General features: G+C 45.2%; 1 protein-coding gene across 1 annotated transcript in view; it reads left to right on the plus strand.

Annotated features, from left to right (window-relative positions):
• The window catches only part of DNAJB11 (DnaJ heat shock protein family (Hsp40) member B11), a 21364-nt gene extending 968 nt beyond the window's left edge, over positions 1–20396 (plus strand). Inside the window, exons 2-10 of the mRNA XM_019533102.1 lie at positions 640–796; positions 8240–8337; positions 9386–9518; positions 12222–12364; positions 14791–14873; positions 16215–16272; positions 16888–16999; positions 17390–17549; positions 19998–20396. Coding sequence (XP_019388647.1) covers positions 640–796; positions 8240–8337; positions 9386–9518; positions 12222–12364; positions 14791–14873; positions 16215–16272; positions 16888–16999; positions 17390–17549; positions 19998–20062 — 1009 coding nt within the window. The 3' untranslated portion in view covers positions 20063–20396. The remainder of the gene's footprint in view (positions 1–639; positions 797–8239; positions 8338–9385; positions 9519–12221; positions 12365–14790; positions 14874–16214; positions 16273–16887; positions 17000–17389; positions 17550–19997) is intronic.
• The last annotated feature ends 5202 nt before the right edge of the window (positions 20397–25598 follow it).

Consider the following 25598-nt stretch of genomic DNA (forward strand, 5'->3'; position numbering starts at 1 on the left):
AGACTGTTCCAGACCTTGGGGGCTCGGACAGTAAAGAAATTCTTCCTTATGTCCAGCCTGAAACGGTCTTGCAGGAGTTTGTGACCGTTTGACCTCGTCATCCCTTGGGGCGCTCTGGTATTGAGAGGGTAGTGTAGTGTGACGCAAGTTGCTTTCCCTGTTGCCAGCCTTGCCTGGTGAAGTATGTGGGGATGAAGAAGGGAGAAGCATGGGCACTGAAGCGGGAACAGCATCCAGGCTGCAGCCTCCTGGATGCTGGTTGATGGTGCAAGGATGGTGCTTGTTAAGGCCCTGGGTTGGGACTCAACAAACTTCTGATCCTGGCTGTATCAGGGATATCCAGTTTGACCATGGGTCAGTCTCCATCACTTCTCTCTACAGGGGACCCCAGGATATCCCTAGCAGAGCACTGAACTGGGGCCTGGGAGACCAGGGTTTTAATCTCAGTTCTGCCCTAGAATTCCTCTCAAGCCACCTGCTGAATCTGTTTGCATCTCAGTTCCCCCTTTTGTGAAGTGAAAATAACAGTGCTGACTGTCGGGGGAGGTGGGGAATGCTTTGGTGCTTCTGAGTAGCACACCAGGCTTGCACCTAAGTTGGAGCTGCAACTGAATGCTTTCTTTGTCCTGCATTTCTCAGGAGGGATTTCTATAAGATTCTGGGGGTGTCTCGCGGTGCATCAATAAAAGATATTAAAAAAGCTTATCGGAAACTAGCCCTGCAGCTTCATCCAGATCGCAACCCCGACGATCCACGTGCACAAGAGAAGTTCCAGGACCTGGGTGCAGCCTATGAGGTCAGTGAGTTAACCAGGTACCTGCTTGCAGCACTAATACAAACCTTGCCCTTCCTGCATAGTTGGTGTCTTTGCTCATGTAGGAGTGCATGGGAAAAGGTCCTTTATATCCAGCAGTGCCCTTCCAGTGTGCATCAGTCAAATATTTTAATGCTGATTATAATGCCCTGGTGATAAGTTGTAGTAGTTGCAAAAGGAACATGCCAGTCAAGTTTGTCTACCATGGCTGGGAGAGGAAGATTGCAAAAAGCCTCATCTTTGCTAATGAAACAAATGGGATTTTTATTTCCCCCATCCATGTAAGGCTTCTAGCAGTGGTCACAGGCCAATTGCTAGACTCCAAGTTTTATTTCCAGAGTTGGGTGATTGTGGAAGAGAAGGTAAGGAGAAAAGGCAGCCGCACATAACTCTTTCATTGACTGAGTTTGCTAATCCTTGGAGAGGGTTCTGGATACCTTGTTGTTTGCCAGGCATCCTGCCAGCAATTAGTTTTCTGCAACCAGAAAATATAGATCAGGGATTGATCTGCTTCTGCACACTGCTGCTTTCTATCTGGCCAGAGCCACAGGCCACAAATCTCTGCTCCCTCGAGCACCTAAGTCCACCTGTGCTTACCCTGCCTGTTGAGCCCTGCCCCCAGGGGCAATGGAGAAAGGCACAGTCTACAGCAAGAGTAAGGACAGGTGCAAGAGAGTGGCAGGGAAGATTGCAGGAGACATGGGTGGCATGACACAGCTGTGTGACTCCAGTCCCCTGTGTTGTCCCACCTTGGATCTGGCTACAGGCTGTAGGTCAACAGCCCCTGATAGAGGTGATTGCTGTAGCTATTGCAAATGTCTGAGGGCATTAGGGTTGAGTATTTGCCCAGTCAGAAAATAGTCAGTTGACCAGCAAAATGTCAAATAATGGACAAGTATTTTAAGCATTTATTTCTTGAAAAGTACTTTAGTCTTCAATAGGTTAGAAATTTGTGCTAATTCCAAAAAACCAAGTTGGTGAACTAGTTTTGTGGAATAATGAAACTAAATCTTAAAAAAGGGTGATGAATGATAACAGCTAACATTGTTAGATAAGCATACATTTGAGACTGAACACTTCTTTTTCTTCTCCCTGGCTTTTATTCCCAACCCCAGGGTCAGTCCAAACCTTTACAAATTAGGGGGGAAAAGAATGAAACAGAAATAAAAACCACATAGCAATTCTATACTGTTGGTTCCTACCTCAGCACAGAGTAGCTCCAGTGGCTCTATGTTACTTAACACAGGAAGGGGGAGGAGACGAGATGAATTCGAGAGTCAGGGGCAGGATATGGAGCACTTCTCTGAAACGGTGTGTTCATATGTGTGAGTCCTAGTTTTGGCAGGGCAGGAGGGCACGGAGACCTCAGTCCTGCCCTTGCTAATAGGTGACACTGTGATGGTTAAAAAAAAAAGAGGAGATGGGTGGCATTCTTGGCATCATGCAATATTTGATAATATTTACCTGCAGTCAGATGATTTTGTGATTGGTCTATGGCCTGACTTACCTAAGGAAATCTAAAGGTAGATTTTTTTTTTTTTTTTTTTGGCTTAGGATTCTGAAATTTAATGTTAAAGTGAATTGTTGCTTAATAAATTGCTGCTGCTTCTCTGCTCCCCCTCCCCACCAACCTTTGTGTCATCTGCAAACTTTACCCCAAAGTTCTTCGTTCACTGACAAGATTCATAGATGCTAGGGTTGAAAAGAATCTCAACAGATCATCGAGTCTGTCCCCCTGCCTAGGCAGGAAAGAGTGCTGGGGTCAGATGACCTATCCAGCCTTCTCTTGAAGACCCCCAAGGTAGGAGAGAGCACCACCTCTCTTGGAAGCCCATTCCAAATTTTGGCCACCCTTACCATGAAAAAGTTTTTCCTAATATCCAGCCTCAATCTGCTCTCTGTCAGTTTGTGACCATTGTTCTTTGCTCCGTTCACCAGGGTGCCTCTTGGGGTAACATCTCTGATCCCTTGCTGCGTCCCCCTAATGAGTTTGTAGGTGGCCACAAGATCACCTTGCAACCTTCTCTTGCAGAGGCTGAAGATGTCCAAGTCCCTCCGTCTTTCCCCGTAGGGCTTGTCCTGTATACCCCTAACCATACGAATGGCCCTCCTCTGGACCCTCTCAAGTCTATCAGCATCCTTGAAGTACAGTGCCCAAAACTGGATACACTACTCCAATTGCAGTCTGATCAATGCCACATAGAGGGAAAGTATCACTTCCTTGGATCTATTCATCGTGCATCTGCTGACGCATGATAAAGTGTGGTTAGTTTTGCTGATGATTTCGTCAGACTGACGTTCTTCGTGGAGTCCGCTACGACTCTGAGATCCCATTCCGCTTCTGTGCTGCTAAGAGGGTCACTTCCCAGCCAGTAGATGTGCTGAATATTTTTGCACCCTAGATGCAGCACTCTTCACTTGTCCTTGTTGTACTGCATCCTATTGTGTACTGCCCACTTTTCCAACCTGTCCAGGTCTGCCTGCAATCGTTCCCTACCCTCCGGAGAGTGCACTTCACCCCACAACTTAGTTCTCTGTCCAAGTTTGTGGATGATACGCTTCACACCTACATCCAAGTCATTGATGAAGATATTGAAGAATACGGGTCCAAGAACCGAACCCTGCGGGACCCCATTACCCACCTCCTTGCAGGTCGATACCAACCTATCTACTACTACTGTCTGGGTGTGACCACTAAGCCAGTTTGCCACCCACTGGACCATGTTAACATCTGTGTCACAGCCTCATAATTTATTTATGGGAATAGGATGAGATACTGTACTGAAGGCCTTGCTGAAGTCCAAGAAAGACTGTAGATCAGGCAAGTAAGAAGAGCTCTGTTAGTGATGAATGGAGATTGGAAAGACTCCATATGAAGTGGGAACTCTCCATTAATAGGCTGATTTTTATCTTACCAACTAGAAGGCAGAGTATTCAGCATTTTGCCCCTGAGGTGGGATATGTGCAGGTTTTGTAAAGACGCCTTTCTGATCCCATGATTAAGAACCTATAACATGTCTTCCCTCCCACTCTGTTAAAACACAGAGTTCTGAGGAAGATTTGCCATAACAAGGTTCAGAAAATAATGATAGCTTCAGGCTGGCTTCACCAGTTACGGTGCTCTGCCCCAAGTTATCTGATACTTATGTCTCCTCTTCTACTTCCATATTTGCTTGCCTCATCTGTTGTAGCCAAGGCCTAGTGCTATCTCAACCAATTATCTCTGCATACATCATCATGGAACCCAGCTGGGTGAGTTCTAGGGAAGATCCTGCCTGCAGGCACAATATTCATGCACAAATTACTGAGATAAGGTGTGAACTGACTGCATCTTGGCTAATCTACCATAACTGCATACATGTTCTTATCCTACACTAATGCCAGTTAGTTTGTCCCACTATTTGAGGGGTAAGCTACATCCTGTTTACAGGAAAAACGTGCATGTGACCAGTTGTTGCAAAGTAGCTGACATGCAGCGAGTTTACACCCTAGTTTAGCTGGCGATTAATTTATGTGCCTACACTGATTCAAAGCAGAAAATTCTCCACCCCACAGATGGACTTTGCTAAATGGAAAAGTTGCTTTATAATCAACTCAGAATTGTGTTCAGGTGATTGGTTCCTCTCTCACTTGTGCTGGACTACTTTATCCTAATGCACTGGCCTTTCAGTTAGTTCCACAATGGTTCCCCTAGTTGCTATTTCAGTAGGTCACTTTTGTGTGGTCATTCACCACCCGCCTTCTCATTTCCCAGTTTAAGGTGCTACTTGAGTAAGAGAATCTGTTCTATTTACCTTTTTTGCATACAATGTGCCCCCAAAGTAAAACACTTCTTGTTTTTGAAAGGGAGAAATATTGTGGAAAAAATATTGTTTTTTTTTCAGTTGTGGAATCGGCAGCACACTCCAGCCACAGCAACAGAGGAAGCATCCCTGGGGTTTTAACAGCTGCTTTTTTCTACCTACACTACTCCCTTTGCATCATTTGCTGATCACCAAAAAGGTGTGGGGTGTGTCCTGGAATAGAGACTGGGTTGCAAGCAGCAGCCTGTAATGGCAAAGTGAGGAATGTCATTGTCCTTTCCTGCATCACATTTAGAAGATGACACACAAAGCACTATAAGTGATGTCGGCAGACAGAAATATCTGTGTGAACACTTAAAACTTAATTCCTGACTGGTATTCAGCAGTACAATGAAAATGCTTTGAAGGGACACTGTTAAAATGAAATCTAGCTAATTTAAGAAGCTGTCGTCATTGCCATACATAACACAAGGACTTCTTTGCTTATTTATGATTTTACATCAGGTTTTCCTCTTTAAAAAAGTTCTAACTATTGTTATTATTTTAAAGAACCACACAAATTGGAATAACCTTTTTCTCCTGCACAAAATGTCATCAAATGCAAATAGATCCCGTCCTATAAAGATATATGCCATATGAATAGTTCCTTAATTTTAAGATTAGCCATATTTACTAGTCTTTATAACTTAAAATCCTAAATCTTGAAAGATTGTAGATAAACATTTTTGAGACAGAAACTGGAATCAAATTCAGCTACTAATTTTTGTGAAAAAAATCACAGAAATGCCCTTTTGAGCTTCAATGAATAATTTAATTTTCTTAAATTAATTTGTTTCAAAACAAGATCCAGTCTCTGAGACCGAGACTAGAGAAATACTGTATTAGCAGACCAGGAGAGAATACTTTTGACTTGCTCCATTCACTTCTCCTTCTGCTCAGAGCTGTATACCAGTAGAGTGCTTTTAAAGTTATGCTAGAAATGAAAGCAGTAGGTGTACAATCTGCAGGTGACTACAACTGCAGATTTTAGTTGTATAGCATTAACACTGCCATCAGCACCTTTTGTGAAAAGTGCAGGTGCAATTCATTTCTGTTCTCCAGGTCTTAACATCCATTTCACGCACTGTATTTTTCTCAGGTACAATATTCATCCTTCCCCACAAAAGTTGGGTGCACATTTAAGTAAGGAAGCTACTTTCTTCTCTGGAAAAGAAGGAAGCCTGGAGACGCTGTGCGTGCCATGCAGCTGCCAAGATGCAGCTGAGACACTTGTCCACTCAACAAAGCGAAGGGACAGAGTTAGCTGTTGGTAGTATTTTGATGAGACTTGTGATGAAAAACCAGCACTTTATTTACAAGAACTCAAGTAAAGAACTACTTACAGTAAAGAAAAAACTGTATAGTTTGCAAAGGTCTGAGGCATAACCATGTGTGATGTAGAGTTAAGTCCTTCTGGGAACATAGTATGTCCAGTAAATGCAGCGTCTCGAGGGAGTCTGCTACACTAAGAAGTTCCTGATGCTACACTTCCTGGATATTCAGTATTCCCAGGAAGACTTACTCTCCTGTGGGCCAGATCTGGTCTCTTCACAGGCTGGATCCAGTCTGCAGGCGATAAGTTGCTTACCTCTGGTGTACAGGGCTTACATCCCTCACTTTGTTCAGCCACTGGACGTTATAAGTGCTGCCTACCAAGCAGGATGCTCTTCATTAGCCATGCTAGCAAGTACAGTGCAACTTGCCTTGCATAAGTATAGCCTAAAGACCCATCTGAAAATCTGTTTCCATTTAACACACGTGTGTGGCAGGACTTACAGTTTTCTAGGGCAAAATTTGTCATATCCCCGTTCTGCAACTGCTGGTGCACAGTCCCCAGCTTCAGGGACCAGTCCCTGATGCAGAACTCCATGTTGTGCCTTTCCAACTTCCTGGTGCACACAGCCTGGAATCACAATCCTGGCTTCCACATCTACTGGCAAATTAAAAACCATGTGTGGTACAACCCAGTATGGGGCTGTATGACTCTTGCTTTACAGGTGCTAGGCAGAGGAAGTTGATGGACTTCCCTTGCCTAGCACCTGTAAACCCATGTGCCAGGCAACCCCATGCTGGCTTTAAGTTTGCTGGGCAGGGAGAGCCCGTTGGTGCCAAGCCACATGTTCAGTTTAAAGTGATATACAAACCAACCACAAAGATATTCCACATGAACGACCTGGAAGATGGGATGGAGTGCACCCTCATAAATGATGGAATGGAGTGCATCCTCATCAGTGACCTGGAAGATTGGATGGAGTGAATCCTCAGCAAATTTGCAGATTATACCAACCTGTGGGGAATAGTAAATATGCTGGAGAGTGTACTAGGATTCAGATAAATCTTAACAAAATGGAGGATTGAACCAAAAGAAATCTCATGAATTTCTGTAAGGAGAAGTTCAAAGTCCTTCGCTTAGGACAAAACAATCCCATGAACTACTACAGTTTGGGGACCAACTGGCTAAGGAGGAGCTCTGCAGAAAAGGACCTGGGGGTTGCAGTGGATAATAAGCTGAATGAGCCAATATTGTGTCCTTGTTGCCAGGAAGGCTAATGACATACTGGACAGCATTGGTAGGAGCATTGCCAGAAGATTGAGGGTCTCCAACTGGTGAAGCTATATCTACAGTACTGCCCAGTTTGGGGCCACCTGCTGCAGAAAGGATGTGGACAAATTGGAGAGAGTCTAGTGGAAGGCAACAAAAATGGTTTGGGGGCTGGGGCACATGACTTGTGAGGAGAGGCCAAGGGAACTGGACTTATTTAATCTGGGGAAGAGAAGACTGAGAGGAGGATGGATTTAATGAGCTTTCAACTCCCTTCAGGGTGGTTCGAAAGAGGATGGAGCTGGACTGTTCACAGTAGTGGTAGATAACAACAAGAAGCAATGGGCTCAAGTTGCAGCAAGGAAAGTTTACTTTAGATGTTAGGAAAAGCTTTCTCACGAAGAGGGTAGTAAAGCACTGAAGCAGGTTTACCCAGGGAGGCTGTGGACTCTCCATCCTTGGAGGTTTTAAGACCTAGCTAGACAACTAGATCATCCCAGCCAAGGCTTTAAGGTTGGTCTTTCTTTGCACAGGGGGCTGGACTAGATCAGGTTCACCTCCTGAGGTCTCTCCCAATCCTAATCTTGATTCTGTGATTATGTGTGGAACATCTTCATGATTTCTTTGCCATTTTGTTGCATAAGTTGATTGAACATATGGCATATACATTACCCTTTATCACACAATTAACAGGTAAATTGAGTGATAAATGTAATGTCTGCCAGGGCCTGTGTGCTTGTTCTTTTTAAATCATTTTTCAAGCTGCCATAAAAATGCACTTTACCCTGTAATTTGGCTTTTGCCATTAATGAGCTGATTGTAAAATGGAGGTTTATAGCTCTTGTTAAAGGTGAGTCAGTTAAACTGAAACCAGTTTCAGTTTAACTGGGGAGTCCTGCCCATAATTAAAGCTGTCTTTGTCTACTGCTGCTTGTTTGTCACTTAGAAAAAATGTCAACTTTCATCTTGGTTGAGACACCTGAGTAACCCAATTCAGTTCTGAGCTAACATATATTGTCCGTTTTTGCTCACCCCTTGCAGGTCCTGTCAGATGAGGAAAAGAGAAAGCAGTATGACACATATGGTGAGGAGGGATTAAAAGATGGGCACCAGAGCTCCCACGGAGATATCTTCTCACAGTAAGGATTTTTTTAGCCCTTCTAACTCCTCTGGAGGCAGGGAAGACCTATCTTAGGACACCAGTACTAATTCATGCACTTCATTAGAGCCAGATGCTATTTCCAGAATCACTGCCGCCTTTTTCATGGTCAATAGATAGGTGAATCGGCATTGACCTATAGAAACAGATGGATAGTTGAAGAAGTATGACCATGAGAGACATCTCAGCTGTCATGTTCATGTCTATGTACCATCCCTTCTTCCACAAAGTAGTGAACAAGCCTCTGTTCCCTCTCCGTCATAAACCAGTATTGCTCATTTGACAGATGGATGTGGTAGCATGGGTGATATAGAATGGACTCTAACTGCATTGAAAATGCAGACTCTTCCTTGAATTACCTGGGGTATACATGGGGTTTTTTGCACTTGCACAGATCATGCTTTTTAAGGGAAATTGTACTGCATTTGTCACCATGTTTTCAGAGTAATTGCAGCACTTGGGCCATTATATCCTGATTTTGCTAGCACTTCAGACAGCAGCCCATGTTTCAGTATACCTGTATATTAGAGCTGTCCTGCTTTGAAGCAGCTAGGGGCTGAATGGGACATGAGCTGTACTAGCAGGGGCTGCATGTCTGAAGGCTGCACTAGGGTGTGCTACAGGCTTTCTGGGCTGTGTGGTATGGACACCTCCCAACCCTGTCCCATCTCGTCTGCTGCACCATGCACCTGTGCCCTGCCTCACCACTGCACCATGCCCATCTCCACCAAGTTCTGAGGTTGAGAGCAGCCCATATTGACTAGTTTGCTTGCAAAGCATGTTTTGAAAGCATTTAGCATGTCTGACAGAACAGCAGCCAAAAATGAGGGTTTGATTGTTAGTGTTCAGTATGCTGTGCAGTGCATCTCACACGGTGACAACAGAAGTCTTCAAGCAAGCCTATTGCTATATTAGTCTTTGATGTGTCATAGCGAGTATAGTCTTTGCTTCTAATGTTACATGTTAAATTAAAGTTGCGTGTTAACTTAAATTTCATCCTAACTTAATGAATGTCCACTACTCTGTAGCTTTTTTGGGGACTTCGGTTTCATGTTCGGAGGAAGTCCTCGTCAACAAGACCGAAACATTCCACGAGGAAGTGACATCATTGTGGACCTGGAAGTTACGCTGGAAGAAGTATATTCAGGAAACTTTGTGGAAGTAAGTAACTTTGTGGGAGTCTCTCCACGAAACTGTTGGTATTATTGATGGCTGCTAGCCTGGCCATTGGTGGAATGGTGCATTTGTATTTTAAAAAACAAAAGCATGAGTTACTTGCTACCAGAATATCTGATAAGGGATACAAACAATACATGTTTGGAGAGGATACTGAGATTTGCTAATAAGTATATTGCTTGTTGGCTTATTCCCAGCCCCTGAATGTTTGACCACAAAGAGATACATTTTTTAATGCAATCAAAAGTATCTAGAAGGAAAATTTTAACACTTGGCATTTCTGAAACATTGTGTTCTGGTGTCATCCTTGCAGAAAAGGGTAAATTAATCACCTCACTGGGGCACTTAGAGTCCAGTCACATATCTGTGGTGGATTTCTGTCCTGTCTTGATTTCTCCTCCACATAAAACCAAGTTGTTGCTTCTAAAATACTGGATCAGGGTGACCACCTTTTCAAAAGGGGAAAGCAGGATGCATGCCCATCTTACCCTGCCAACATGGCTGGACCAGAGCCAAGTGAAGCAGGGGTGGATGCTGGCTACCCACTGCAGGCTCCAGGTTCCCCGCCCTACTGCTTTTTTCTCAGGAGCTCCGTGTGCTGCCTGGGTGCACAACTATACCACGAGGGCCCCCAGGGGTAGAGCAGCAGGGCAGGGAGCCCTGAGCCCACAGTGGTAAGCCCACATCCACCCCAAACAGATTTTGGGGGGCATGTGCCCGCTGTAGCTCCATCCTGCTCCCAGCCCCATGCCCTTGCCCCACTCCCTCCCTCACTTTGGGGGGGGGGGGGGGGGCCCCCCCCCCCCCCCCCCCCCCCCTCCCTGGGAGTGTGCAGCAGTGAGGAGTCAGCCTCCATGAGAAGCCTCATCATGGAGGGCTTCACCCCCCACCAGTAGACTTACCTGCAGGAACCTGCTGTCCAGCCTGCCTGGCTGTGTTTCTGGTCACATGCACATGTTGTGGGCATGCACATGCATGCAGCATGCCCTTGCATCTCGCTCCTACAGCCCCTTGCAGGCTGGAATGCTGCTAGCCTGCAAGGGGCAATCCATCATCATGGGCAACTGGTTCCACCTTAGTCGGGGCAGGGAGGGGCACATGCCCTCCCAGCAACCGGGGGGACCCCCTGTGGCCAGTCTCACCGCGGGGGTACCCCTGTGGCTGCTCCCTGCCTGGCACTTGCAGGGGGGGCACTGGCACTTGCCTGCCACCCATCGCCTAAGCAGTGAGTGCAGCCAGTCAGGGGGTGTATGTGTACTCCCGTGCATCCCCTATGTGCTGCCACTGCCCACCACTTCCTGTGGATCCCTGTATGGCACTGCAAAACCAGGACAAATTCTGTCCCCGAGTCATGCAGCCCAGGACCAGGGCTTGAGGTTCTCACCCAATTAGGGGCAGATGGTCACCCTATACTGGATACTGATCTTTAGACTAAAAGCACTGTGCAGAAAGTAGTATTCCAGATGGGCCAGTGTGAAACAGTAGAAAGCTGCAAGAGAGAGACTAAACACTAAGCAAGAGATGCCGGGTGTATTTAGCTGGACTTGGGCTCTTGACATGAAGTAATGCATCTTCCAAGAAAGCAGCTGTCACCCTGTTCGTGTAGTTAAAGCAGGAGGTTAGAAGTTCTTTTTACCCAGCCAAATACCTGTCACAATATACAATCTAGATTGTGTACTTAGTAAACACGTGGTGCTCTCCTGTAACTAGTCATGTTTCTGCTGGTAAACCATTCTGTTAAATAACGGGCTAAATGCTGAGTTACATGAGAATTATATTTTAAGCATCTGTGTAAAATGGGCAGCTTAAAACTATTTTCTAAAACAAATACAGTGCAAGTTTCATTATAGGTATTATACATGTAAACTGTAAACCCTAATGTCTAAAATATAACCCAGTTATGGTTGAATCTGGAGGTAAAACTTTAGTTTTCTGAGTCTCCCTGGGCTTCTGGTTTTAAATTTTAATTTCTTATTATTATTTTTCACATTTAATGTCCTTGGGTTTCTTTGATATTAAAAAAAAAAAATTATTGCCCATTTGAGTGAATTAGGTATTTGTATCCAATTCTGTCCTCAGAAGCATTTTCATCTCTATATAAAAATCCTGTCTGATTTGAGCCCCATGACAAAAATGAAAGATTTTAAAATACCAACAGGAACTTTGCACCTTGATGCATTATAAAAAAAGAAAAACAAATACTATACATGCAGCCTTCAAACATTTGTCTTCAGTGACAGATGCCTCTGCAATAGTTTAATACTTTAAAATAACCACATACAAAGCAAGAATTTGTTAAAAATGCATCTGATTAGAGGGCAACTTTCTATTTCCTCCATATGGTGCTTTATTCAGCTGCCCAAAATACTTAATCTTTTTGTTAGATGCTTCAGATCATGACCTCTTCCATTTAGAAAGGTATAGAGCATCTAGGAAACAAATGCGAAAAAGCAAAGTAACAAACAGAGGGCCTTAGAGCAGCTGCTCTGGTATTTTAGTACTTCATGTATGTTCAGCAGGAAGCAGAAAACTGAAGACTGGATTTAGGAATGCATTTCCAAGAGCAAAGGCAGTTAGAATTTGAAGAGCAGCGCTGATACCTCTTAGTTATTTACAGGGGTGTAGAGCTCAGAACTGTCTGAAGTATCACTGCCATCTGTCTTTGATTAATATATTTTTCCCTTGCAGGTTGTTAGAAACAAGCCAGTTGCAAGACAAGCACCTGGCAAGCGGAAATGCAATTGTCGACAGGAGATGAGGACCACCCAGCTTGGCCCTGGGCGTTTCCAGATGACTCAAGAAGTTGTCTGTGATGAGTGTCCCAATGTCAAGTGAGTGTGAGATTTCTACTTTTTATGGAACTGGCTGAAACCGAAACTGGCCACTAGATGGGGGAAGAACATGTGTACCTCTAATAGTTGAACACTTTAAAATAACCCAATACAAATACATATTTTTTTAAAAATAATGCTGCTGATTTTAGAGGGCAGTTATCCTTCTACTTTCTCAGACTGATCTATTGCTAGCTGCAAATTGGCAGGAATCAACAACCATGAGTAGCAGGTGACAGCTTTTGTGAAGGAGAGTGAAGCAAATATACCTCACCTGTAGCAATGGTGTTGGTCGTAGACATGTTGGTCTAAGACAGACAAGTTTCTTTGGGTAAATTTTTTTTTTGGCTAAATCTGATGTCCTTTATTAGACCAAGTCTGATTATCTTGTATTAGCACAACTAAAATAAGTTAGTCTAATAAAAGATATCAGATTTACCCAAAGAGCCTTGTCAGCTGTAGCAAGACTTTTGACATGGTCTCCCATGACATCCTCACAAAGTAAGCTAAGGAAATGCAGTTGGGACAGAATTACTGGGAAGTGGGTACATAACTTCTCTGGATAATCAGACTCAAAAAATAGTTGTCGAATGCTCAAATGTCTCGCTCCAAGAAGGTATCAGAAGGAGGAACCCAGGGGACTGTCCTGGGCCTGGTGCTGTTCAGCGTCTTATTCATGATTTGCAGCACCGAATTGAGTATACACTTTGTAAACTTGCAGGTAACACCAAACTGGAGGAGTAGCAGACACTTTTGGAGGACAGAATTAGCTTGAAAATGATCAATTGGAAAATTGGTCTCAAAGAGGTCAGAAGAAATTAAGGAAAGATGAGTACAAAATACAGCAGTTAAGATGGAACAAGTACACAACTAATGACTGACTAGACCAGGAGTGGGAAAAATGGCAGATCCAGCCAGCAGCTAGACTCCATCTCCCAGCAGCCCCTGCCCACATTGCTGCAGCTGGTTTTCCTGGACACCCCAGTCATGGCAGTGCTGTGATAGTGTGTGGGCAGGGTGCATGGCTGGGCAGGAAGCTGCTCCACAACCAGGGGTGGGATCTTGCAGTGGTGATAGCGTGGTCCAGAGCTGAAACAAAGCCATGATCCACTGCCTGCATGTCCCTACCCAGGGCATGTGGGCAGTGGATCACAGCTCTTCCACAGCTCTAGACCACACTGTCACCACTGCAGGATCCTGGCCCTGGAGCAGCTAACTGGGCAACTGCTCCGCCACTCTTGGTGTCTCCACTGAAACCAGCCACAGTGAGGTGGGCAGGGGCTGCTGGAAAGTGGAGTCCACTATAGACTGGACTTTGCCCATCCCTGAACTAGACTGTTGCTGCAGAAAAGGACCTGGGGGTTATAGTGGACCATACATTGAATGTAAGTCAATGTAGTATTCTCCCACCCCCCCCACCCCCCCAAAAAAAAAAATCAGTTGTATACTGGGATGTATTAACAGGATTGTCTTATGAAAATCATCAAAATTGATTCTTCCACTCTGTTCAGTGCTAGCGAGGCTTCACCTGAAGTATTATGTCCAGCTTTAGGCATTGCACTCCTAAGAAGTTGTGAACAAGTTGGAAGGAACCTAGAAATGAGGGGAACAAAAATATTTAGAAGTCTAAGAAACATGACATATGAGCAAAGGTTGGAAGAACTGGGATTATTTGGTTTGGAAAGAAGATGGCGCAAGGTGGTTGATTGCTAGTTTTCGAGTAGACAGAAGGCTTGTTATAAAGATAAGATGACCACAGGAGACAGGACGAGAAGTAATAGATTGAAATTGCAACAATGGGAAATAAGCTTGTATATTAAAAACTTTTTAACTGTACAGGTGGTTAGGTAATCCATTCTAAAGCTTAGATAGGTTATGGAATCTCCGTCATTTAACCTGTACATGAAAACTTCTGAACTCTCAGGACAAATGTTTGGACAGAGACAATGGTGCCTTGAGGAGGTTCAGATAAGATGTCCCTTTCAACCTTATGCATTTTTTTTTCCCCTCTGTTTCTCTCTTGGGTAGAAAATGTGTATGTATGTATGCGTGTATATGTATGCGTGTGTGTATGTATGTGTGTATATATATAATAATTTTAATCTTAGCTTTCCAGCCTCATTGTCCCTGGACTAATCCTCAGTTCAGATAGGTTATTTTTCATTTGTGGCATCTCTGGATCCTGAGGTAGTTTCAGTAGCTTACACTTTGCAGCTTTATAATGGTTAGCCATAAAAGTAAGAAAAAGGCAATGCCTCTCTGAACACTAGGCAAACTGGAGTGCAGTCATGATGTGAGCGGTTTGAGAGAAGCTGTGGCTAACTGTGGGAACAGTCCTTAATAGTCTGATTTTAAAATGAATAAGAATCACCAGTGTGAGCAGTCTTCTGCCTTCTGTTCCTCTCATCTCCCACTTGAATTTCCAGGCTTGTGAACGAAGAACGAACATTGGAGGTGGAGATAGAGCCAGGTGTGAGGGATGGCATGGAGTATCCCTTCATTGGAGAAGGTACAATAGTAGCTGCTGCTGCGCTTTGTTCTACTTGTGCTATTTCCCTGGCTACACTGGGATCATGTCTAGCAGTAAGGATCCTTGGGCATACTGTGGAGGATTGTTTTGAACAGGAGTCAGCAACCCATTGACAGATCTGGCCTGCAGAGCTGTTTGATCCAGCCCAGAGCCAAGGGGCTTCACACAAGCAGTAGATAGAAAGTAGCAGCTGCATTGCAGTGGCTCCAACTCTAACAGCAGCGGTGCAGGCTGGGTGAGAAGTGGTGCGTGCTTAGAGCTAGGTGCAGCTGGAACAGCCCCCTGCTGGAAAACCTGCCAACCCCTGTTTTACAGCATATTGTTTTTAAGGGGTTAGTATGTCCTGTGCGTGGTTTGGCAGTCCAAAGCCAGGGTGGTCAAAAATGGCCTAGAGGCTGGATCCTGCCCACCGAGGGATTCTGTTCAGGTGTGTGACAGGACAGGAGCAGCGCAGTGGCCAGACTTACTTCCTGACAACCCCCATGGCAGCGGTTTGCTCTGCCTGGCTGACAGTATCTACCACTGCCGTCAAACCCAGTCCTGCTACCCAAGCATCCTGGCTTGTCTGCCTTGCACCCACCACTGGGGGCCCTGAATATAAAGCAGGTCAGTGGGCAGGTCTCCATGGAGACTGACCTGGGACTCCCACGGTCAGAGCACACTTGGCCAGATGGATGGGATGAGGCTGTGGGTGGGCATGAGGCAGCATCCAGGAGTGGAATAGGCAGACAAGATCAGGATTGCGAGGCGGCAACAGTATGGGGCTCAGGCCCAGGGCAGAGCCACAATCCACTCCCTGCATGTCCCTGCCCACAGAACTAGTGCCCATTGCATGGGGCATGCAAGGAATGGATTGTAGCTCTGCCCTGGGCCCCAGCTCCATGCTGTCCCTGCCCCATAATCCTGGCCCCGCCTGCCTATCCTGCTTCTGGACACTGCTTTCCCCACCACCACCCACTGCCCCATTCCATCCATCTGGCTGAGATCACCCTGCCTGTGGGAAGCCCAGACTTGTCTCACTGGAGACCCTTCCCACCCACTCTGTCCAGCAGTGGGTGTGGAGCAGATGTCCCAGGGCCAGATAGGATTAGTTGCTACCACCCCTGCCCTGCCTTAGGTACTCCATTAAGGAAGTGGCCTGTAAGCAGGGATTTCTTCATTTAAGAACCATAAAGACTTTACAGCTTATGAGAACACAAAACTAAGTCTCCAAGTGATAGGGCTTGCTATGCTGCCAGGCAAATTGGGTATTTCCAGGTGAAATGCCAGTTAGGATTATTAACAGGTTATGTAACATACCACTTATAACTTACTTCACAGGTGAACCTCATGTAGACGGGGAGCCAGGTGACTTGCGTTTCCGCATAAAAGTTCTCAAGTAAGTAACACTAAATCACATCATTTCACTTTTCTTTAGATAATTAAGAGGAAGCTTGAGAGTGGCTCTCCTATCAAGGCTGGCAGTTTAGATGTCATGTACATAACCTAAAGTCAGTGAGATCAGAAAGCCAGTCATCTAATGGTTTTGGCAGAAGGCTGGAGTCAGGGCTGTGCAGTGACTGTCGAATACTGTGGGTGTTGAGAAACTATTGCCTAGAAGCTCATCAGATATTTTCCTTTTTTTTTGTTTTGTTTGGCCCAATATTTGGGGGTGAGTTGGTAGATGCTAGCTGAGTCACATGGGATGGTTGGACATGCCTTTCCTCCTCTTGCTTCATGCAATGAAATACACCTCCTTACTACAAGAGAAAGTTGTTAGATGAGTCATATATGACACACCTTGGCACTCCGTGTCCCAGGAACTGAAAGATCCTTAGTAATGCACATATTGAGTACAGGAAAAGGAAGCTATGTCTGTGAATGCATGTCTTATCCACCCTTCTGTGAGTTGTGAGCTTTCCACACTTATTCACAAATTGAGGGAGGTGAGCTAGATGCCCCAGTTCTTGTAGGAGAGAAGCACAAAGCTGAAGTTGCTATGTTTTATTCACAGACACCCAGTCTTCGAAAGAAGAGGAGATGACTTGTATACAAATGTGACTATCTCGCTGGTTGAGGCATTGGTAGGCTTTGAAATGGATATCGCGCATTTAGATGGGCACAAGGTGAGGCAACAGTTTACTCTTGTTCACTAGGAGCTGAATCTTAGTGACAAGTTCCTCAAGCCCCATAAGGATTTGTCCAGTGCTGCAATTTCATCTGTTGACCATGTACAGTCTTGTCTCAGTGCTAGAGATAAAAATGTCTGTTTAGATTTATTTGGAAGCTACAAGTGAGGAAAATCCACGATTAGCTGGAAGGGGCAGCTCGGGCAAGTGGTGTCTTTAAAATTTGTCAGTGTTCCAGTATGTCCTGGAAGTAATGCTCTCTTGGTCCCTGTGCATGCTGTTGGCTCTGTGGAGACTTTGTATTGAGTGTGGAGTGCAATTTAAGAAATCAGGAGTTGTTCTGAACCATTTGTTTTTTTTTTTTTTAAAGAAATTTTTGCCTTCCAGGTTCATGTTGCTCGGGATAAAATCACAAAACCTGGGGCCAAGCTGTGGAAGAAAGGAGAAGGTCTTCCAAATTTTGATAACAACAACATCAAAGGCTCACTAATAATAACCTTTGATGTAGAATTCCCCAAAGAGCAGCTAACAGATGAACAACGGGAAGGTATGTGCAATGTTGTGTCAGAGAGCTAAGAGTCATGCCCATTAAGACTTGGATCATATAACTAAGATCATGGCCTGCAGTACTCAGGGAGGGATTGTCCCTTTCTCTGCACATGTGGACAACATAATTGGCTTGGTGCCTGAAGAAGTACTTCTTGTCCCAGCTGCAGTTGGAAAGATACTGGATGAGATTTAGGTGTACTATTGATCTGATACTTGTATGGCAGTTGACAAGTCTGAAACTGCTTTGTAGTGTTCATCTATGTACAGTGTTAAGAAGGGCCAAGGCTGGACCTTGCTGTTACTAGAATGGGATCTCAGATGTAGTAATTTCTTTTGTGAGCCTTGTATAATGATGGGATTGGAAGGGCCCTCAAGGATCATCTTAAGGGACTTCCTTTTCTTCTGTTTTTCTGCAAAGGGGTTTAGATTGGAACTGCCCTCCAAGACTGGTCAGTCTCCCCATAGCTCAGAGATCCTCCAGGTATTGCCCCTCATCTCATTACGGTATTTGAAGTCAATGGTCTGGATTTCCAGGTCATCCAAGGAAATGTCTCACTAATGAGACAGGCAGGAGGCTCCAGTAGGGGCTATCACCAAAACCTCCAGCTTCCCCTTGCCTGTGTTAATGCTGTAGAAGCAGGGAGCATGAGAGCAAACTTAGAGTACCAGAATGACTCTATCCAGACACACATTCATGGAAACATAGTAAAATGGGGCTGGGAGAGGAGCTGTTGGTGTGGCAGCGCCTTCTGAGGATGGGACACCCAAGTTTAGTTCCGTCTTCAGCCTTAGAAGATTTAACCACCCAGAAAAATGCCCTTATCTCACTAGGCAAGAGGTTTATTCTCTGCCTTTCCAGCTGAAACTGTTCTACTACACAATGAAGAATGTAAAACTCATTGGACCAAAAAGAGAGCAAAATGGGAGAACAAAACCTGAGGAGGCAGGGAGCATGTTGGTACGGTGTCACTTGGTCCCTCCACCACTTCCTCATACTCCGCCAGTTGTATTTTTAAAAGGAACTGGCAAATAATGCTTATTTACTAGGGAGTCTAATCTTGTCAGTATGTGCTGACTGTGCACTAAGAGTACCTGTCAGCTTGTGGACATTCTCACGCTATGGGACCTAGAGGGAGAAATACTTAGGGTCATGTCTTTTTCTGCCTTTTAGGCACCTAAGATTTGATTCTTTTCCATCCTGCTTGGGTCCTTGAAAATTCACTAACATAGTCTTGGGGCCAAAATCTATTTTTTCTAATAGACCTAGGCTGTTCTAAGTCACAAAAAGCGAGGTGGAGGAGGAGGGCTAACACACCTTGTATAAACAGTTTTCAAGGACTTGAACAGGCTACAGGAGAATTGCACTCAGGTAGAATAGGATGTCGGTCCTGATCAAGCCTAGAGGTGAGCAAGGCTCCAAGCTGTTCACCTGTGTCAAGATTATGGTAGTTCTGGGCGAACACTCAGAGGTGTGGCACTCTCTAGGTACCTGGAGAAGTGTAGAGTGGAGTTCAGTTACTGCCTGCCCCTGGAAGTGCCAAAGCAAGGCACTGTTTCAGGATGACAGTTTTTAACTAGGATACTCAAGACCTTTGGATCTGACCCTGGGTGCTGCGGCAGTTCTACTGATCGCATGCCAGGAAGCTGACTTCTAATCTTGGGATTCTGTCAGAGTATCTTCAGGAAAGCAAAATGACACATCCTTTGTCCTCTCCATCCTACTCCCACCCATGTTTTGCAGCCTAGGCCCTTAGGAAGAAGAGGTGAAAGTATGTTTGTCTTTCCTTTAACACAGTGACCCTACTAGATGGAAGATTGCATTTTCAGTTCTGGCTCATACTTCTGTCCCTTATGCCATCATATCTGATATTTCACTATCAGATAAGAAGTGGAAACTATGTCAGAGTACAACTTCACATTAATCTATTAAGTATGTAGAAATGACTGTACTAAGAATGGTATCTTATTTACATTTTAAAAAGGAAACGGACTCTATCGCTTCTTTCCTGGTGAAGTGACTTGTTTCCAAGAGTCAGAGAGTACCCTGGATAGAACTATCTTCCCAGCCAGTAGGGTAAAGGAATGGTAGATTGGGTAGCACACACAGGAGAAAATGAAGCATCTCCTCAACTGCCTCCTTTGCCCTTACCTGCAGTGTTGTGAAGTCTAGAGCATAGGTTACTGTTTCATTGGTTCTCTTGGCCTTTTTCTTATTCAGTCTGTCACCTGTAGTGCAGCAGTATATTATGATAGCATATTACCTTAATTCTGGTGAAGTGAGATTATATTTCAGCCCAAATGAAACGGAGGTGCAGCAGTTTGACCTGTTCAGTGAGGTTACATTGTTCAAATGTACCAGGTACCACCAAACGCCTCTTGTATCCTCAAGGCAAATAGGTAAAGAGGGTCTATGGCTCATGTTAACTCTTCTCCTTTTCTTTTGCAGGTCTCCAACAGTTATTGAAACAAGGATCAGTGCAGAAGGTGTACAATGGACTGCAGGGATATTAACATGGGGACAAACTGGACTTGATTGAAAATGAAAAATGAAACCAGTGATATTTATCTGCAGTCTTTCTTGCTGCCTATTGTGGAATGAAGAAGAGCGGGGAGGGTAGAGTAAACAAGTCGTATTTTTTTGTAAATGGTGAAAGTGCTCAGATGGTTTATGGCAAACATGGCCCTTTGCAGGATATAACTGGTGCTGCCTATAGAGTTCCTTCCATGTACTGGAGCAGAGAGGAGGCTCCCTGTGCAGAAAAATGTTGGGGAGGGGGGTTTAAATTTAGTGCATATTGGAAGTTCTGGTTTTTAAATATATTTTGATGTTACTTTTTTGACCCTCTCAAAGTATCTTTGTAGTTTCTTCTGCCACTTGTGTCCCTCGTGCTACTCTTCCCTAACTACTTAGTCTCTCTTCTACCCACCTCTCTCTCCCTATCCCTGCTGGGCCTAGTTGGTTATATTATGGGGCAGGAACTTATTTATTCTTAGAAATTAAGTAAATGAGAGCCTGTAAGAGCTACAGGTGACTGCTGTTGCTGCAAAGACCTTTGCCCTGTATATCGATCCTATCCTAATTCTCAGATAATTCTTAAGCTCTCAGTAATCACACTTTCTTCAAATGCTGCAAAGGCCAAACTTGATTTCAAACTGGGAATGAGCCATCTTCACCCATCCTCTGCTGTACATGACCCTGCAAAGTGGCTCAACAGACTCCGCCTGTGACCAGTATGGAAACATTTGCCTACCACCTTATAGAATCAGTGAGTCCATAGAGACCTAGACAGATCATTGAGTCCAACCCCCTGCTGTGGGCAGGAATGACACTGGGGGTGGGAGGGGCCATAAGACCCCAGCCAGGTGCCTGTCCAGTCTCCTTTTGAAGATTTCCAGGGAAGGTGAGAGCACCACCCCTCTGGGAAACCCATTCCAGGCTCTGGCCACCCTTACAGTGAAGTAGGTCTTCCTAATATCTAACCTAAACCTGTCCTCCCTCAGCTTGTGGCCACTGTTCCTGGTGACTCCAAGGGGGTCCTGGTGAACAGACTTTCCCCGAGTCCCTGCTGCTGGCCCCTGATAAGTTTGTAGGCAGCCACAAGATCCCCCGTCGGTCTCCTCTTACGGAGACTGAAGAGATTCAGGTCCCTCAGCCTCTCATAGGGCTGGCCATGGAGGCCCTCAACCATATGAGTGGCCTCCTCTGGACCCTCTCCAGGTTCTCCACGTCCCTCTTGAAGTGCGGCGTCCAGAACTGGATGCAGTACTCCAGCTGTGGTCTGACCAGCACCGCATAGAGGGGGAGCAAGACCTCTGGACCTGTTAGTGATGCCCCTGTTGATGCATGACAGGGTGCGGTTGGCTCTGCCTATTGCTTTGTCACATTGGCAACTCATATTCATTCTGGAGTCGATCCTGACTCCAAGATCCGTCTCTGCCTCTGTGCTGCCGAGAGGGTCAGTCCCTAACCTATAACCATAATGCTGGTTCCCTCTCCCCAGGTGCAGCACCCTGCACTTGTCCTTGTTCACAAAGGCTTGGCTGGAACAATTTGTGTATCTCTTGCCTTTTATTCTCCATGAGAGCAGGCACAGCTGATAGCACTGAAAAAGTTAATGAAAGTGTGTGGCAAACTGGTTGTGTATTAAAACTACAGTGGAAGCAACTGTTTTCTGAAGAAGGCTCAGTTGTAATGAAAATAAGCTTGTGTCTCTTATGAGCTGTAATCCCACATGGCAGTTCATATTAGCCAAAAGCCTTGCAGCCTCTTTCACCTCTTTCAGAGGAAGAGGTCTCTTTTCCTGGGAAAGACTTCTCTTTTCCCTTCTTGTGCTCACTGAGGTGGAAGTGGAGGCTCTTTTGACTCAGTTTGGATGTCTTGGTAGGGCTGCCTTCATGTACTCTTCATTGCACTTAGGAAGAAGGTGTTGAAAAAGCCGTGAGGCAGACCTGAGCACACCCATGGGAAAGTTTGTTCTGTGGTTCTTCATTCCAGGCATGTAACCAGAGTGCATGGGTAAGAGAAATTACAATGAGTCATTCCCACATGTGGATAACAACTCTTTTCCTTTCTACTCAGGAGCTAGCGCTTCCAGACTGCTGTGTGTGTGTTTTGGGGTTTGGTTTTGTTTTGTTTTGTTTGGGGGGGGTGTTTTGTTTTTGCCCCAGTTTTTTCAGGAAGGCCCTTGTCCAGTCCTGGTTCTGGATCATACCTTGACCAATTTTCCCCTTGGTGGTTTTCTCATAGCCCCCACCTTTCCCTGAAAGCAGGTCTGATTCCTACAGCCTCTAGTTTGGTGTCGGACAAACACCTCCCTGTTTCCATGCATTTCTCACCGAGTGCTATTCTAGCAGGGCACCCAGAGGGTGATACGTGGTGATCCTGTTCCCAGCACTGTCAGATGCATGGATTTGTGCAGTGTGGCCTTGCCTGTCCTTTCCCTCTCCCTCCCCGGGCTTTTCTTTTGCTTTACGGAGCACTGGGGCCCATCTTGCCAACCTGGTAGTACCGGGTGTTCCTTGGACTCGACCACACTGCAGTCTGGTACTCGATTTTTTTTCCAGTCCTGCTTTTTGTTAAAAGCAGAGTAGTCTGGGCTCCTCAGCACCAGCAGACCACCTGTTTTCTCTCTGGGTCTCCCTTAGTTTGATACATTCTAATACCTGTTTGTTGTTCTTACCAGTGCAGCAGAGCAAGCCTGTAGTGGTGCCCAGGCTGTGCCAGCAGGCTACCAAACTAGTTGAGATCTGCAAAGAGAGCTCCAGTTAGGCTTGTCTTCTTCCAGTTCCCTTTCAAGTGTGCTGATTTGGCCTAGCCAGCCACTTCCATTCAAACAACACTGCTGAGGGTGTCTAGCTGTTCATGCCATCAGCCTGTCAGTTCCATGGATGATCCAAAGGATTGTGGTTCTGTATTAATATAGCAGTATCCAATGCGCCACTTTGTTGCACAGCTATAACACCCATACAGTAAGGCTTTAAAGCTGCCCAGTTCATCCCTGCCCCCAACATGAACACTCATCACCATCTCTTGCTTTGGTAAAGATGCTTTAAAAATGAGAAGACATTATTCCTACCCCAACTTCAAGGGGCATGTCATATACTGGGGGGCTGTAACTCTGTGGAGCTGGCAGTCTGTCTGTGAGGCTGCCATTTCTGCAGTAGTTGGTTCAAGCCTGTGGTAAGACACCTTTGTGTATATGAAACAAAAATTAAATGCAGCAAGTCAAGATGTGAGAGTAAACGGAAAGGAACAAATTATGCAGTTTTATGCTTCCCCATTTTTTTCTTATCTTGGACAAAAGGCTTTCTGTGAAACTTTTTCAAGCCTTCATAATTAATAATTAAAAACAATCCATATCCTGTAACTGTCAGGAAATCTTCCTGGAGGCTGAAGTTTTCTTCCTCTGGACCAGTCAACAAGCATTAAAAGGATACCTCGTTTACCCAGAAACAGCCCCTTTTCACGAGGAAGTTTGGGCTCTCCCAATGGGAACAAACAAACAGGTTTTGTCCACTAATAGCTCTGCCTGAGTTGATGCTAATGTCCATTTCTGCACTGAGTTGATGTCTCTCTAATTGAGACTTCGCCTCAGGATTTTTCATTATCCTGCAAGGAAACCTGTCTCCATGCGCTAGTTTGCCTTTGTCCCCAGCGTGACTTGCTTTTCATGGTACTGCAGACCCATTTCCAGTTCCGGGTAGTGCTCTTTGGCTTCTCGCATTCTTTTTCTCACCAGTTCCATCGTGTCTGCAACAGTCTGTCCGTGATAAGGCGGGCACATGATGTCCAGTGGTCAGAGACAAGCAGTTGGACAGGGATTTATGTCATTTCCTATGCGAGTATTAACTCACTGAGTGACATTCTCCAGCACAACCACCAGTTCCAACAAAGCTTCCTGTTAGATGACCTGTTGATGGTCCGTCCATTCAAATAAGAGTTTTATTTGTTTTAAGGAGCTCCCTTAGCATCTCTAAGGATCTGGCTTGCCCCATCAGGCTGTTCTGGTTTTAGTCTGGTTGCCTAAGGAAAGATTTTGTAAGTTGCATTTCATTTAGGAATTTCTCAGGTATTGACCAGCGGCACTAATCTATGTGACCATGGTAGGATGTGCAAGCTGTTTCATACTGCCCTGTGTCTTGTTCCAGTAAAGTTTTACCTTCTGGAGCATGAATATTCAGTAAACCTCCTGGACTTCCCCAAACCTGGCCTTTTCAAAGGATTCAAGGAACTTGAACTTTGGAGCTGGCAAAAGGAGAAAAATCACACGGTCTCTGGTATAGATACATTGGAGCTCCTTGTAAATGGATTTGGACCTGATCAAGAGCCCTACTTTACTGAAGGTTTAAGTCTCAGTTTTGGGAGACTTGTAACATGTTTTCCATTTCTTGTTGCCTCCTCATATTTCCTAACTCCTTAAAGCTGCTTCACTCCAGAGATGCTATCAGGAAACCAGTAGAAAATGGTACAGAGGGAAAATCCCTGAATCTTCTTATCTCAAATATGTGCAGGAGTCTTCCCCATATCTTGTTTTCCTGTTAGCAGGGGCATTGGCCAGAAGAGAGAGCTAGTTCAGGAGCCTTATCCAGCAGCAATCCTGTGAGCATTTTTTTTCCCCTTAGAAGAAGTGAACTTTGGACCTGCACCAAGCCATCCCTCTTACCTGTTCTCAGGTGGATACATTCAGTAGCTGGTCGGGCCTAGGGATTGTTCATAATAGCTCTGCTTCCTGTGAGCACTCATCTAGGGATGCAGGATTGGAAAAGACATCACATCCAGTCCCCTGAGTTTGCAGGCAGTTGCCCCACCATGCAGTCATTTTGCAAGCAGAGCTGCACAGTGCTGCTTTTGAGTGCCATGGGCCATTACTCCCACTCAGTCTTTAGTAGGCTTTCTTATCTCCCACTTCATAGCATGCATATGATTCTGGTTGATATATTTTCTCTCTCTCTCTCTCTTTTGTGTTTTTTCCTTCATTAAACCCCTTGGTATGGCAGAGAAAGAAAAATAAGCGAAGCTACACGTAAAGCAGAGTTAGTTGTTTCTAGGCCTGGTGCTCTGTTTTAATTTTCCTTCCTTTTTGTGGAGGTTGGCTGCATCCCTGCTGCAATGGAGTTGGGAGTGGGAGGGAGAACAGCAGGGCTTGTTTCCACGTCTGCATTCTTTCCATGTGCCAGTGTTGTTTCATGAGCTCTAACGCAGGGCCTCAAAGCAAATTGTGGTAATTTCCAAGCAGAGGAAGAAACCTCCTTCCTTTCTCCCCTCCAGAGTGCTCCTGGGGGCAGAGGGAGATCTAGGATCCCTTCACATTGGGCTCTGCCCTTAGTGTAAATCTGCATTTTTATTATATATAATTCTTGCTGTAGGAGATCAGAGATGCAAATATCCCGCCTGCTTTGCACTCCCCACTTGCTCTCCTGCCCTGCGTCCTGCCTTATCTCTCTCTCTCTCTCACACACACTCACACTCGCACACTCTATCCGTGCCAGTTGAGGTGCACATGCCTCAGGTGGGCTGCCTGTGCTCCACAGCAAGGTTTTGAAAAGG

The sequence above is a fragment of the Crocodylus porosus genome, unplaced genomic scaffold (genome assembly GCF_001723895.1).
Source record: "Crocodylus porosus isolate Cpor-Errol unplaced genomic scaffold, CroPor_comp1, whole genome shotgun sequence".
NCBI lineage: Eukaryota > Metazoa > Chordata > Crocodylia > Crocodylidae > Crocodylus > Crocodylus porosus.